At 46.5% G+C, this 16630-nt stretch overlaps 1 protein-coding gene across 1 annotated transcript in view; it reads right to left on the bottom strand.

Moving 5' to 3' along the window:
* The window catches only part of AVL9 (AVL9 cell migration associated), a 62985-nt gene that overhangs the window by 12901 nt on the left and 33454 nt on the right, over positions 1 to 16630 (bottom strand). The window contains exons 5-10 of the mRNA XM_029048845.1: positions 15247 to 15336; positions 12776 to 12842; positions 11222 to 11262; positions 9573 to 9611; positions 9101 to 9170; positions 4206 to 4747 (exon numbers count right to left, since the gene is read on the bottom strand). Of these exons, the coding sequence (XP_028904678.1) occupies positions 4206 to 4747; positions 9101 to 9170; positions 9573 to 9611; positions 11222 to 11262; positions 12776 to 12842; positions 15247 to 15336 (849 nt within the window). The remainder of the gene's footprint in view (positions 1 to 4205; positions 4748 to 9100; positions 9171 to 9572; positions 9612 to 11221; positions 11263 to 12775; positions 12843 to 15246; positions 15337 to 16630) is intronic.

The following is a 16630-nucleotide window of genomic DNA, read 5'->3' as shown; positions in this document are numbered from 1 at the left end:
TGGCCACCTATTTCCTCACGAAAATCAACACGATCAGGTCTGAGCTCCCCAAAGTCACCCCTCCGCCTCTCCCCTCCCCCCCACCGACCCCCTCCCCTACTTTCCCATCCTTCCCTGCAGTATCCTCAGAGGAGATCTCCTCCCTCCTCGCAAGTGCCACCCCCTCCACCTGCGCCTCGGACCCCATTCCCTCTCACCTTCTTAAAACCATTGCCCCTGCCCTCCTCCCTTCCTTAACTTCTATTTTTAACCACTCAATCTCCAAGGGCTCCTTCCCCTCTGCCTTCAAACATGCCCACGTCTCCCCCATCCTAAAAAAAGCCGCTCTTGACCCCACTTCCCCCTCCAGTTATCGTCCTATCTCCTTACTACCCTTCCTTTCCAAAATCCTAGAACGAGTCGTCTACAATCGATGCCTAGAATTCCTTAACTCCCATTCTCTCCTAGACCCCCTCCAATCTGGCTTCCGTCCCCTCCACTCTACCGAGACTGCTCTCTCTAAGGTCACCCGTGACCTCCTTCTTGCCAAATCCAATGGCTCCTACTCCATTCTGATCCTCCTTGACCTCTCTGCTGCCTTTGACACTGTCGACCATCCCCTCCTCCTCCATACCTTATCTCACCTTGGCTTCACGGACTCTGTCCTCTCCTGGTTCTCCTCTTACCTCTCTGGCCGATCATTCTCGGTCTCCTTCGCTGGAGCCTCCTCCCCCTCCCATCCTTTAACCGTTGGAGTTCCTCAAGGGTCAGTTCTTGGCCCTCTTCTGTTCTCCATTTACACTCACTCCCTCGGTGAACTCATCCGCTCTCACGGCTTTGACTACCATCTCTACGCAGATGACACGCAGATCTACATCTCCGCCCCTGTCCTCTCCCCCTCCCTTCAGGCTCGCATCTCCTCCCGCCTCCGGGACGTCTCCACCTGGATGTCGGCCCGCCACCTAAAACTCAACATGAGCAAAACTGAGCTCCTCATCTTCCCTCCCAAACCCGGTCCTCTCCCAGACTTCTCTATCACCGTGGATGGCACGACCATCCTTCCCGTCCCGCAGGCCCGCAATCTCGGTGTCATCCTTGACTCGTCCCTCTCGTTCACCCCACACATCCTATCCGTTACCGAGACCTGCCGGTTTCACCTCTACGATATCGCCGAGATCTGCCCTTTCCTCTCCACCCAAACGGCTACCTTACTATTACGGGCTCTCGTTATATCCCGGCTAGACTACTGTGTCAGCCTTCTCTCTGACCTCCCTTCCTCCTCTCTCGCCCCGCTCCGGTCTATTCTTCACTCCGCTGCCTGGCTCATCTTCCCGCAGAAACGATCTGGGCATGTCACTCCCCTTCTTAAACAACTCCAGTGGTTGCCTATCGACCTCCGCTCCAAACAAAAACTCCTCACTCTAGGCTTCAAGGCTCTCCATCACCTTGCCCCTTCCTACCTCTCCTCCCTTCTCTCTTTCTACCGCCCACCCCGCACGCTCCGCTCCTCCGCCGCCCACCTCCTCACCGTCCCTCGGTCTCGCCTATCCCGCCGTCGACCCCTGGGTCACGTCCTCCCGCGGTCCTGGAACGCCCTCCCTCCTCACCTCCGCCAAACTGATTCTCTTTCCCTCTTCAAAACCCTACTTAAAAATCACCTCCTCCAAGAGGCGTTCCCAGACTGAGCTCCTCTTCCCCCTCTACTCCCTCTGCCACCCCCCCTTTACCTCTCCGCTGCTAAAGCCTCATTTTCCCCTTTTCCCTCTGCTTCTCCACCTCTCCCTTCCCATCCCCACAGCACCGTACTCGTCCGCTCAACTGTATATATTTTCGTTACCCTATTTATTTTGTTAATGAATTGTACATCGCCTCGATTCTATTTAGTTGCCATTGTTTTTACGAGATGTTCTTCCCCTTGACGCTGTTTAGTGCCATTGTTCTCGTCTGTCCGTCTCCCCCAATTAGACCGTAAGCCCGTCAAACGGCAGGGACTGTCTCTATCTGTTGCCGACTTGTTCATCCCAAGCGCTTAGTACAGTGCTCTGCACATAGTAAGCGCTCAATAAATACTATTGAATGAATGAATGAATCCTCTATCCTAAAAAGAACCCTCCCTTGACCCCCTGGCATCCTCCAGTTTTTACCCCATCTCCCTCCTACCACTCTTCTTTCCACACTCCTTGAATCTAGTGTCTAAACCTGCGACCTCTGCTTCCTCGACTCCACCTCTCTCCTCAACACCCTGTGGTCTGGCTCCTGCCTTCCTCACTCCGCTGAAACGCCTTTCTCTAAGGTCACCGGTGACCTCCTTCTTATTAAATGTAACGGCCTCCACTCTATCCCAATTGTCCTCGAATTCTCTAGCGCCTTTGGTGTTAGGGACCACCCCTTTCTCCAGAAACATCTAACCTGGATTCACTGACACTGTTCCTTTCGGTTCTCTCCGTCTCTTTTGCAGGCTTCTCTGCCTCCCCCGCTCTAAGAAGGTGTCTCAAAGTTCAGTTCTGGGGCCCCTTATATTCTTAACGTACGCCACTCCCTTGGAGAACTCATTTGCTCTCAAGACGTCAACTGCCATCTCGATGCAGGCGATACCCAAATCTACCTCCCCCGTCTTCTGCAGTCTCTGGTTTCCTTCGGGACATCTCTAGATGTTCTGCTGATGCCTCAAACTTAGCATGTCCAAAAGAGAACTCAGAGTCCCACCCGGATCCTCTCTTCTTTCTGATTTCCTATCTCTGTATCCGATCACCACCATCCTCCCTCTATCTCCACTGTAACTTTGGCATGATCCTTGACTCATCTCTCTCCTTCAACCCAAATAACTCAATATCGCCAAATCCTGTCAGTTCTACCTTCACGACATCTTTAGAATCCACCCTTTCTTCTCCATCCAAACGGTCAGCACACTGACCCAAGCACTTATTCTCCACCTTGGCTACTACCAGTATCAGCCTCCTCGCTGGCTCTCTCATCTCGTATCTCCCCTCTTCAGGCAAACGTCACTCTGCTGCCCAGATCATTTCTTGGAAAAAGCATTCCATCCATATCCCCCCCATTCCTCGGAGTCTTCCAACGGTTGCCCATCCACCTCTGCGTCGAACAGAAACTCCTTACCGTTGGCTTTATGGCACTCCATCAGCTCTCTCCTTCCTACCTAACCTCACTAATCTACTCTAACACAACCTACTCTGCTTCTCTAAATACCAATTTACGCTCTGTAGCTCTAGCTTCTCTAGCCCATCACCGACCTCTTGCCCACATTCTCCCTTGGGCCTGGCAGGATTCCCTTCCCTTTAAGCGCCTCCAACAGTGCGCCACTCTCGCCACCTTCACAACTTTCCTAGACTCACACCTTCTCCAGGAGGCCGTCTCTCACTAAGCCCTTTATTTCCCTTTTCTGCCCGCCCTTTCCAATCATCTCTGAACCTGGCTGTGTGTACCTCTTAAGCATTTTGATATTCACCCCAGCCCTAAAATACTTAGGTAAATACGCTTATATTTCACTCTTTCCCCTACCCCTAATCTATTTTAATGTCTGTCTCCCCCCTTAGACTGTAAGCTTCTTGTGGGCAAGGATCACGCTGACCAACTCATTTGCACTGTATTTTCCCGAGGACCTGCATTCAGTAATCGCTCAAGACCACTGACTGATTGATCGACTTCTCAACCTGCCTGATCCTCAACACACAAAGCAGAAAGGTAGTCGTAGGGTTCAGTAGGGTTTATCTGCCAAGGCTCGTGATTAGGAAGACACAGACTTACCCAACAGAGTCTCCTCCAAATAGGCACCCCTGAGCCAGAATAAAGCACTCCATTCTGCTAGCCCTCTCTCAAAATGGCACCGGGTCAGCAATGCCCCTGTTCTGGCAGCTCCAATAAAGAGCTCAGGCACACACCAACTTCCCACTTAGTGCTCACCCTCTCTTTTGCCATACAAACTCCAGGTCTTACCTCTTGCATCTTCAACATTTCTGAGGGTCCAGGGCCTTTCTTCTGTGGGCTGGGTGCTGATGAGCCCCACCTCTTGCTCCGGTTAAGTTCCCTAAAATTCCTAAACACCGGTCTTCCACACCTTCACCTCCATTCCCGGGTCATTAGAGATTCTTAAAAAATAGCAACTGGGAGAAAGCACTAAAACTCCATCCCACCCCATCCAACACCTCGTTCAGGTGGTCGGGCAGGTTAATATGGTTTCACGGGGGAAAAGGAAGCACTGTGTTTACCTTTGTAAAGATGGCCAGGGGCATGCCATAGAGGTCCTCCTCCAAACCCGATATCAGTCCCGGGACGAGCACCGCCTGCCCCGAGTTGGCTTGAGGCTGCACCGTAATAGGAGGGCTTTCTGAGATCCCAGAGTCTTTTGGAAAGAAGTCGGTCTTTTCCAATTCAGCATTTTCTTGTTCCCTTCCTTTGGAGTTGGTGTCTTCCAGGACGCTGGGATCCAGAGTCTCCCAGTCACTTTCTGAGGACTCGGGGGATGTGCGGGAAGGAGGTTTCAAATGTTGGGCAGGGCCAGGGGGTCCCGGGGCTCCAACTCCAGCTTTAAATGCCCGGGGTGGGAGCCCTTCTCCCTTGGGAGCATCCCCTCCGTCTTGTCCCGAAGGCTTTTTCTTGCCTGGTTCTGAGTTTCTATTTGAAACGTCAGCAGCGGGCACCAAAATGCAGTCGACGGCCGAGGGTGTGACTTGTGGAATGCCGGCGTCCTCGGATACGCTTTTCCGAGGTCTGTACTGGGAGCTGTCGGTCAGACCGTGTTCGATCATGCCTGTGGTGCACAGATTAAAAAAAATAATAATTTTGGTTTGTAAAAATACAGATGGAAAAATTATGCCAGAAGAGAAAGCTTGTTTTTTTCACAGCCGAAAAGGTCTACTGCCTCTTCATTGGTAAATTAGCGTGTTAGGGTAGTACGCATTTTATTCTTTCGGAAGATAGAGAGAAAATGTGTGAGAAGCAGCACTGCCTACTGGAAAGAGCACGGGCCTGGGAGTCAGAGGACGTGGGTTCTAATCCTGGCTCTGCCAACTGCTTGCTGTGTGACTCTGGGCAAGTGAATTAACTTCCTGAGCCTCAGTTTTCTCGGCTGCAAAATTGAGATTTAAAACCTGTTCTCTCTCCCACTTAGACTGTGAGTCTCATGCAGGACAGGGACTGTGTCCAACCTGATTCATCGCATCTACACCAGCGCTTAAAACAGTGCTTGACTCATAGTAAGCACTTTACAAGCATCATTAAAAAAATGTCAAGGAATCACATAGTCACTCCTCAAAAGGAACCTGTACATTCAAAGTTTCTTAACCAATCTGCCGCCAAATTTTCAGAACACAAATCTGCAGGGGACTTTCTACACTGCAGATATAAAAGGAAAGGGGTCTGAGAAGGGTGAGCAGAGTCATTCTGGTCTGAAAATCAATCGATTGTATTTACTGAGAGCTTACTACGTGCAGAGCACTGAACTGAGCACTTGGAAGACTACCATATAACAGAATTGGCAGGCGCTTTCCTCTCATAATGAGCTTATGGTCTAGCGGGGAAGATGGACATTAATATAAGTAAATTAATTAAATGATGGATATGTACACAAGTGCAATGAAGCTGAGGGAGAGGTGAATGAAGGTTGCAAATCCTAGTACAAGGACAATGCAGAAGGGAGCGGCAGGAGAGGAAATGGGGTCTTAGACGGGGAAAGCCTCTTGGAAGAGATGTCCTTTTAATAAGGCTTTGAATGTGGGGAGAGCGATCGTCTGGGAGATTTGAATGGGGAGGGAGTTCTAGCAGCGTGGCTCAGTGGAAAGAGGCCGGGCTTGGGAGTCAGAGTTCATGGGTTCGAATCCAGACTCTGCCACTTGGCAGCTGTGTGACTGTGGGCAAGTCACTTAACTTCTCTGGGCCTCAGTTACCTCATCTGTAAAATGGGGATTAAAAAACTGTGAGCCCCACGTGGGTCAACCTGATCACCCTGTATCTTCCCCAGCGCTTAGAACAGTGCTCTGCACATAGTAAGTGCTTAATAAACACCAACATTATTATTATTATTATTCTAGGCCAGAGGGAGGACGTGAACGACGGGTTGGCGGTGAGATAGACGAGATCGAGGCACAGTGAGTAAGTTGGCATGAGAGGAGTGAAGTGTGCGGGCTGGGTTGCAGTAAGAAATCAGAGAGGTAAGATGGGAAGGGGTAAGGTGACTGCTTTAAACCCGGTGGTAAGGACTTTCTGTTTGGTGCAGAGGTGGATGAGCAACCACTGGAGGTTCTTGAAGAGAGAGGAAACATGGACTGAAAAGTTTTGTAGAAAAATGAGCCAGGCAGCAGAGCCAAGTATGAACTGAAGTGGGGAGAGACTGACGGCAGGGAGGTCAGCAAGGAGGCTGATGCAGGAATCAAGGTGGGATAGAATAAGTGCTTAGATTAACATGGTAGGAGTTTGGATGGAGAGGAAAGGGTAGTTTTTTGTGATGATATGAAGGGAGAACTGACAGGATTTGGTACAGAATGAATATATGGGTTGAAAAAGAGAGTTGAGGAGAGAATTACGGCAAGGTTACAGGCTTGTGAGACAGGGAAGATGGTGAGGCTGTCTACAGTCATGGGAAAGTCAAGGGGAGGCTAAGGATATGACAAGTTCTGTTTTGGACATCTGAGGTGTTGGAAATTAATCTACCTAACTCCAAAACATAAAAATCTCCATTAATCAAGACTGGTGGGGGATTGCGAAAACCAAAGACGGTAATTAGAACCCAGAGATAATCTAATTTTTGTCTTCACTTTTAACAGTGCCCTTCCCAGACTGAGCTCCCCTTTTCCCTCTGCTCCCTCTGCTCTCCCTCTACTCCCCCTTCACCTCTCCTCAGCTTAGCCCTCTCTTCCCCCCTTTCCCTCTGCTCCTCCCCCTCTCCCTTCCCTTCCCCTCAGCACTGTACTCGTCCGCTCAACTGTATATATCTTCATTACCCTATTTATTTTGTTAATGAGATGTACATCACCTTGATTCTATTTATTTGCTATTGTTTTAATGAGATGTTCATCCCCTCGATTCTATTTATTGCTATTGTTCTTGTCTGTCCATTTCCCCCGATTAGACTATAAACCCGTCAAAGGGCAGGGACTGTTACCGATTTGTACATTCCAAGAGCTTAGTATAGTGCTCTGCACATAGTAAACGCTCAATAAATTCTATTGAATGAATGAACTGAATGAACAGTAAGATGATCTTTGGCTCGGTGTGTTAAAAAAAAAATCTGGGAATTAACTTGTTTTAGTAGCTCGAAAAAATCCCACATTAACCAGCTGTGAGGATAATTTTCTACTAGTAAATTTTGAGGCAGTCGATCTCACCTATCTCACTGCCAGTCTCTCGCCCACATCCTACCTCTGGCCTGGAATGCCCTCCCTCCTCATATCAGACAGATAATTGCTCTCCCCAAATTCAAAGCCTCAGTGAAAGCACATCTCATCCAAGAAAGTTTCCCTAAGTTCTCCTCTCCTCTTCTTCCAATCCCTTCTGCGTCGCCGTGACTTGCTCCCTTCATTCATCCTCCCTCCCATCCCCACTGCACTTTTGTATAGATCTGTAATTTATTTATGTTTGTATGTACGTATGTATATTAATGTCCGTCTCCCCCTCCAAACTGAGTTCGTTGTGGGTAGGGAATGTGTCTGTTTGTTGTTATATTGTACTCTCCCAAGCACCTAAGCCAGTAAACGCTCCATAAACACAATTTTAATAATTGTAATAATAATAATAGTGCAGTTCAATAGTACCTAGAAGCATTAAACTGAATTGATGTAGCACAACCTATTGGATAGAGCATGAGCCTGGGAGTCAGAAGGCCCTGGGTTCTAATTATGGCTCTGCCGCTCGTCTGCTTTGTATCCCTGGATAAATCACTTCTCTTGGCCTAGTGGACAGAGCATGGACCTGGGAGTCAGAAGGATCTGGGTTCACTCATTCATTTATTCAATTGAATTTACTGAGCATTTACTGTGTGCAGAGCACTGTACTAAGCGCATTTTAATCCCGACTCCGCCACTTGCCTGTTGTGTGGCTTGAGGCGAGTCACTTAACTTCTCTGTGCCTCAGTTACCTCAGCTGTATAACAGGGATTAAGACTACAAGCCCCGTGTAGGATAGAATTTGTGTCCAACCTAATTTCCATTTATCTACCCCGGCGCCTGACACATAATAAGCACTTAGCAAATACCATTCCAAAAAAAAAAGGGGGAGAGCTGGGAATAGAACCCAGCTCCTTCTGACTCCCGGGCCCATGCTCTATCCACTAGACAAGTAGGCCACTATCTGACTGATGATCACTCTCTCCACCTTCACAGTCTTACTGAAGGCCCATCTCCTCCAAGAGGCCTTCCCTGACTCAGCCCTCATTTCCTCTTCTCCCATTCCCTTCTGCATCGCCCTTGCAAGTGGGTTTGGACCATTCACTTCTCCCTCAGCGTCACAGCACTTACGTACATAGCCGTAATCTGTTCATTTCCATTAAGGTCTATCTCCCCGTCAAGACTGTAAATTCGTCGTGGGCAGGGAACGTGTCTACCAACTCCATCATAATGTACTCTGCCAAGTTCTTAGCGCACTGATCTACACACAGTAAGTGCTCAAGAAATATCACTGTGATTTTTTTAAAGGCATTTGTTGAGCATTTACTACGTGTCAGACACTGTTCTAAGTGCTAGGATAGGTAAAAGTTAATTAGATTGAATCCACTTTTCTTCAAAGGGCAACAGAAAGCGGTATCCGATTACTCTTTCCAGAGGCAGGGCTCTGAGGAAAGCTGGGGATGATTTCGGTGTGATTTAACACTGCCTATGTTGACCACTTTGAAATGAGCAACAGAGTGCACCCGAAGCTAATCTTCTGTACCATTTCGTGCGCCGGAAATGTAAAGGACTAAAGGATCGTCCTCATTATTGCTTTAATGCATATTCTTTTAGGGAAGGAAATTTTTCCCAAGTTTCTCTATCCCTCATTTCTGAAGAAATAATGCTGGCTGTTGTGAAATTGAAGATCTTGTATTTATCCCAGTGTTTGGTACAGTCCTAGACATACAGTTTACCAAATACCATGGTACAACAACAATCTATAGTTAACGCTACTCACTCACCAGGGAAAAGAGACAGCACGGTCATCAGAGCTCCCACCAATTTTTTCACTGGTGAAATGTAAAACAGAATCTGAAAGAGATTCAATAAAGACTCAGTTAGGAAAGAATTGTGACTCAAGGAAGCAAATTAAAACCAGAGCTGAATAATGTCTAGTAGATTATATAGTTCAGAGGTAAGCAAGGAGTTGGCTTAGATGAAGTTATTTTTCTTCTGAAGAAATATTATCATTGAGCTTGGGATTTCAGAAGAGAGCAAAATATATTGGTAAATCACTCGCACTTTTCTTGTGAATTTTTTAAAAAATGACTTCCACTTGTGAAAAATTCAGCAACCAGTCTCTTAGACCCCACCTGGAATATTAATGACTAAGTTTTCTTGGTAAGAAAACATTATGACTTCAAAAAAACAAACCAGTCGAGACATCTAAATATGTTTCAAATACCTCTGATTCATTCCTTCCTTCCCTCTCACCTTTTTCTCCAGGAGAATCAGTTTAAATAGGATTAAGACCTATGCAGATCAGAAAAAATGAATGTTAGATTAAATGAACGCAACTTTTCAGATTATGACTCCTTCCAAAAATAATAATTTCACTCAGGTTCTCTTTCTAAAATAACATCTCCTAAGGGAATGAAGTTTCAACCACTGAAAATATAAGCGAATCAAAACTGGGATGTTACAAATCACGGTTTCTTCCCTTTACAAGAAAATAGAGATTAACTTTTTTCTCAAGGTAAGAGTACTTGGCAGGTAGTAAGTGCTTAACGGATATAAACGTTATTATTTACTAGACTATTCACAGGGGTTAAACACCTGAGCCTTCTCACCTGGCCTTTTTCCCTGAATATCTCACCTTGGAAAACTGTGTGGGGGTGGAGGGGGATTTCCACGTGTAGGAAGTATGGAATGGATAAGGGAGAGGCTGAAGGCAGGGAGGTCGGTGACGCAGCTGATGCAGTAGTCCAGGCAAGATATCACATGAGCTTGGACCAGAGTGGTTCAGTTTGGAAGGAGAGGAAGGGGCGGATTCTAGATATGTTACATAATCTACCCTAAATCGTTGTAATAAAAAGTATGTAGGCAATAAGGCCTAGTAAAAGGAGAGTGGGCCTGGGAGTCAGAGGGCCTGGGTTCTAATCTCCGCTCCACCACTTGCCTGCTGGGTGACCTGGGGCAAGTCAATTTCCCTGAGTCTCAATTTCCCCATCTGCAAAATGAGGATTCAATCCCTGTCCTTCCTCCTACTTAGACCGTCAGCCCCATGGGGGTCAGGGAACGGCATTCGATCTGATTATCCTGTATCTATTCCAAATCTTATAATACACTGCTTGGCACAGTGTTTAACAAATCCATCATTATTAATGATTGTTCTAATAATAATAATAATAATGTTGGTATTTGTTAAGCGCTTACTATGTGCCGAGCACTGTTCTAAGCGCTGGGGTAGACACAAGGGAATCAGGTTGTCCCACGCGGGGCTCACGGTCTTAATCCCCATTTTACAGATGAGGGAACTGAGGCACAGAGAAGTTAAGTGACTTGCCCAAAGTCACACAGCTGACAAACGGCCGAGCCGGGATTTGAACCCATGATCTCTGACTACAAAGCCTGTGCTCTTTCTACTGAGCCACGCTGCTTCTCTAATGGCATCTACTGGGTGCCATTCACTGTATTAAGCACTTGGGAATTACCAAATACGCAAGGGACGTATTTCCTGCTCACGAGGATCTCTAACGGAAGAGGCAGATAAAATATTTATATGGAGAAGCATTACAATAAATAATTGAATATTCAATTTAATGCATATATATGAGGATGGGAAAAGTGCATGAGTACCTTTTTTTTAGATCCCATACAAACAAGTAAATAAATACGAATGTCATAATGATCATCTTTTCCCTCTGTGAATTACACTGAAGATTGGTGATTTCTTAAACAAGGCTAGAAATCCTGTAAAAGATAAGCTCTCATCCACAAAGACAGGAATGTAACTTCAAGATCTGAAAAGAGGATTACTGTCTCAAGAAGATACAGAACGACGGGTATGTCTCAAGGTGCGGCTGATCATAAAGCCAATTTCCTCCCCCTTCTTTCTTCTTAACCAATTCAAAGGCTCTTACCTTATGTCGAAATTGAAGAACAAGATCTCGTGGAGACAGGCCTGCTCCGTTAAGAAAAAGACAAACTGTGAGCGAAGAACCCGGCCCTTGTTAAGCTTTCTGCCGGGAGGAAAGGGGCAGGAACGTTTGGGTATAAAATGCATTCACTATTTACTTGGTGCTGGCAGGAAATGGAAGCCTCGGGGGCTGTTGCAACTATCAACAGTTGATTTCCTAATGTCTTTTTTCATTTTACCAGGGGCCTCGTCAATTCTAGGAGAAGAAACTAGCTCCATGGCCAAGTCTTTTGTTTTGGAATTCTATTTTTAAAAAAATTTTTTCACGTCAGCTACATCAACACATTCTACGGCTCTCATTCTTGAACCTACAACTTTCTAGAATAATAGCACTATAATTGTTTTAGAATTCTATTTTTAAAAATGTTTTTTTCACGTCCGCTAAACCAACACATTCTACGGCTCTCATTCTTGAACCTACAACTTTCTAGAATAATAGCACTAAAATTTTTTTGGAATTCTATTTTTAAAAATGTTTTTTTCACATCTGCCAGATCAACACATTCTACGTCTCTCATTCTTAAACCTACAACTTTCTAGAATAGTAGCCCTTCTGCGGAAGTTCTTGGTCTTGAAGTGTCAGGATTGAAGCTGGTCTGTGGTTCTCAACAGGAGACCTTCGTCATCGTCATCATCACCAGATCATCTGCATCTAATACTGCCAGGTAATTTTACTCTCCCCGCCTCCCCCGGACCCTGCCACCCCCTTTCAAAGCCTGATTGAGGGCGCATCTCCTCCAAGAGGCCTTCCCGGACTAACCCTCTCCTTTCCTCTTCTCCAACTTCCTTCTGCATCGCCTTGACTTGCTCCCTCCTCCCAACCCCACAGCACTTAGGTACCTACTTATGTACCTATCTGACATTTATTTATTTGTACTGTCGTCTGTCGCCCTGACTCTAGACTGTAATAATAATAATAATAATGTTGGTATTTGTTAAGCGCTTACTATGTGCAGAGCACTGTTCTAAGCGCTGGGGTAAACACAGGGGAATCAGGTTGTCCCAAGTGGGGCTCACAGTCTTAAACCCCATTTTACAGATGAGGGACAGAGAAGTGACTGTAAGCTCACTGTGGGCAGGGAATGTGTCTGTTTACTTTTGTATTGTACTCTCCCACGTGTTTTTTACCATGTTCTGCACACAGTAAGTGCTCAATAAATATCACTGATTGAATCAAATTTTCCCAAGCGTTTATTACCAGGTTTGGTACACGGTAAGTGCTCAGAATAGTGCTCTGCAGAGTAAGCGCTCAATAGAGTGCTCTGCATACAGTAAGCACTCGTTCATTCATTCAGTCGCATTTATTGAGAGCAATACTATTGAGTGATTGACATTACGGTAAAGTCTCCTAGCTTTTATAAATGTTTCATTTGCGAAGGAAGAACAGGGAGGGGAAAACGGCACTACAGATGCATTTACTTCTCGTACTGAGTTTTACTGCACAGACAAATCAATTTTGGTAGGAAAATATTGCCTTAGAGCTTGAAAAGCTACTCACCAAGGTACACCTGGGATCCTTCTAATGAAGTGCTTCCCAAAGATCTGTTCATATGCTCGTAGAGCTCCTATAAAATCAATTGGGGTTGAGAGAAAGTTGAATTGACTTTTAACTCTATTATTTGCCCTTTAAACTCTCCCCCCGCTAACCTCTAAGCTTCTAGAAGGTGGGGGTCACATATACCTGTCCTGATGCATTTTCCCAAGTACACAGTATACAGTATGTTCTGCACATGGTTTATTATCATTATCAAATGCCGTCGAGTCGCTTCGGATTCACGGCGACTCTATGGATAGATTTTCTGCAGAATGTCCTATCTTCCGCCACAGCCCGTAACCTTTCTAGCGGCTTTTCCGTTATCGCCGCTGTGGCCTCTTCCATGTTTTCCCTGGACGTCTCCTAGCATTAGTGTCTTCTCCAGCGAATCAACCCTCCGGGTGATGTGTCCAAAATCTGTTCATCTAAGTCGAGTCACTTAGCCTTCCAAAGACCACCTACGGGATGCCGTAGGTCCTCAGTGAATTCTGCTGATTGACCGACAGGCTAGTTAGGAAAAAATCACCGGTCAGCTACCTCCAAAGGGGTTACTCAACCTTCAGACCAAAGTGACTGATGTTCAGAGTTCCACTTTAACGACTATCCTAAATAAGTGGCTCCACCGTATCCTTCCTAGCCCAGTCCTCCGTGCTCCTGCAGGCTGGAGGCCAGCGGAAGTCAAATGGGGTGGGGGGCGGGGGGGAGAGGGTGAGCCTTGCCAGAGAATCCCTCTAGATCATAAGCTCGTTGTGGGCAGGGAGTGTGTCTAGCAATCCTATTATATTGTACTCTCCCAAATGCATAGTACAGTACTCTGTACACAGTCAGCGCTCAATAAATTGGTTGGTAGACCGAAAAAAAATTATGGTATTTATTAAGCACTTACTATGTGCCAAGCACTGTTCTGAGCGTTGGATAAGGAGGAGAGCTCCCCTCCCTGGCCGCATCAATGGGGGAATACAGAGGAGAAGCAACGAGGCCTAGTGGAACGAGCACGGGCCTGGAGTCAGAGGACCTGGCTTCTAACCTCGGCTGCGCCACGCATCTGCTGCGTGACCTTGGGCAAGTCACTTCACTTTCCTGGGCCTCGGTTCCCCCATCTGTAAAATGGGGATTAAGGCTGTGAGACTCAGGTGGGACACGGACTGTGTCCAACCTGATCTCCCACAGCCCTTAGTAGTCAGAGAGGAGAAAATATAGAAGAGGCTGCCATTTATTTTCCCTAACCTTCTGTTCTTGCCACCACCTATTGTCTGCGGCCAGGGAGGGAGCGGGTGCCATCCCCTTCTTTTGGCCACCGACGACAGGGTCATAGGGGCTGTCAGGGAGAGGCGGTGGGGTACGAGCTAGGTTGGGGCAAGGCTAGCTTTATATCGCTCAATGGGAAACGGGGCAAATACACAACTACTGAAGCTCTTCAGACCTGCTGGGTAACTGAGGGGCTCCAATAATTTGGCTGCACAGAAGCTGAGGTGGTTTAAGGGTGGCACATTAAACCAGGAAACATCCTTAGATCTTCAGGTTGAAATCTCCCCCCTCCTTAATCTCTCTAGTTGTCAGACCTGAGCAGGAAGCAGAACAAGTTTCAGAGGGAGAGACGTCGCCCAACCAATCCAGGCATTGGGTTGAGGAGCTGCCTGACACACTGGTGGGAGACAATTATTAAAACATCGGAAGGGATGCTTTGTAATACGATTTACTATTAAGGGCCTCTTCACAGGCTAATGAGCCCAGAAAAAATTCACTGGCCCTCTGTTCCCGTCATGTACTGGGGCATGCAGCGGCCATGAGTATCAGTCACTTGAAGGAATCTCAAATGACTCCTTCGAATCAGAATTTAAAATCCGATTACAAATCCTACTTAGCCAGAACATAATTACTTAGGCCTAGCCTGGTTTCTGTCAGGCTCTAGACCTAACATCCATGGCTGCCTCAATCCTACATCCAGATTCTCCCTTTCCCTCCTGTTGAAACCTGCAGACATTCCAGCTAGCTAGAAAGCCTACGGCAGAGCAAGAAAAAAAAGAATCTCTACACATTGGAATTCCACTTCCCTGCTAGGAAAACACAAAATTTCTCATCTTTAATGAATCCAACTAACAATACTCTTGTTTAGAAAGAAGCAGTGTGGCCTAGTGGATAGAGCATGGTCCTAGGAGTCAGAAGGATCTCGGTTCTAATCCTAGCTCCGCCATTTGTCTGCTGTGTGACCTTGGAGAAGTCACTTCACTTCTCTGTGCCTCAGTCACCTCATCTGTACTATAGGGATTAAGACTACAAGCCCCCGGTGGGACAGGGACTGTGTCCAACCTGATTAGCTTGTATTTACTCCAGCGCTTAGAAGTAATGTAATGTAAGCGCTTAGCAAATAACATTAAAAAAAAAAAATCAGAGTAAGATAAAAACGCCCAAAAGGTAAATGAAGGGGCACATACCTTGAGTATTGATATTTGGGAAAAATCCTTTTCTTCAAAATAGGCGTGTGTAATGAGTTGAAGTTTTGCTTGGAGTAATCCATAGAGGGGCTTTGCAGGAGAAACAAAACATTATTAACAGAGTAAAGATTCTTAATAAGTAGTCTTACTATATTCTAGTGAAGTATTCTTAAGACTGTGGACAAGGGACTGTTTCTGATTAATTCTCCATTGTACTCTTCCCCAGTGCTTAACACAGCACTCGGCTTATAGGAGGTGCTCAATAAATACTGAAGAATGAATGCAAAGTTAAGGAAAATAAAGCAAGGAAGAGAGGCAGGGAAGACAACCAAGGGCTACGTCCCTGGCTGGGTCTCCGCCCCCAGAAAAGTAGAGGATTGAATCATTATCAATCAATCACTGGTATTTATTAAGCACTTCCTAAGTGCACTATACTAAGTGTTTGGGAGAGTATATAATACAAGAGAGTTAGCAGACTCGTTCCCCACCCACAACAGTCTAGCGGGGGAGACAGACATTAAAAGTAAATAATTTATACCATGGAGTTTAAAGATATATACGTAAGTAGGGTGGGGAGCATATTAAACGCCCGAAGGTCACAGATCCAAGTGCCTAGACAACTAGGCAGAAGAGAGGGAGCTGGGGAAAAGAGGGCTTAATTGGGGAAGGCCTCCTGAAAGAGATGATACCCAAATAATGCTTTGAAGGAGGAGAGGGTGGAAGTCTGGCGTATATGACGGTGAAGATAGTTCCAGGCTAGAGAGAGGACATGTAAGAGGGGTCAGCAGCTAGACAGGCGATATCGGGGCACCTTGAACAAGCTGGTTCTAGAGGAGCAAAGTGTGCAGGCTGGGCTGTAGTAGGAGATCAGGTTAGGAAGAAGGGAGCAAGCTGGTTGAGTGCTTTAAAACCAGAGGGAAGGAGTTTCTACGTGATACTGAGATGGATGGGCAGCCAATGGATATTCTTGTGGAGTGTGGAGAGAACTGAACTTTTTTTAAGAAAAACTCTCTGCAGCAGCGTGAAGTATGGACTGGAGTGGGGAGAGACGGGAAGCAGGGAGGCTGATGCAGTAATCAAGGCTGGATAGGATAAGTGCTTCTTGAATCAGCGTGTGAGGAGTTTGGATGGAGAGGAAAGAATGGATGTTGTGAAGAGAGAACCGACAGGATTTGGTGACAGACTGAATATACGGGTGGAATGAGAGAGATGAGTCGAGGATGACACCAAGGTTATGTCCGTGGGAGGTAGGGAGGACAGAGGTATCGTCTACAGTAATGGGAAAGACATTGGGGAGACAGGGAAGACAAGGAGTTGGGTTTGGACATGTTAAGTCTGAGGTGTCAGCGGGACATCTAGGAAGAGGTGTCTTGAAGCCAAAAGG

Source organism: Ornithorhynchus anatinus, chromosome 21 (genome assembly GCF_004115215.2).
Source record: "Ornithorhynchus anatinus isolate Pmale09 chromosome 21, mOrnAna1.pri.v4, whole genome shotgun sequence".
NCBI classification, from domain to species: domain Eukaryota; kingdom Metazoa; phylum Chordata; class Mammalia; order Monotremata; family Ornithorhynchidae; genus Ornithorhynchus; species Ornithorhynchus anatinus.
This window is presented reverse-complemented; position numbering and strand designations above follow the sequence as displayed.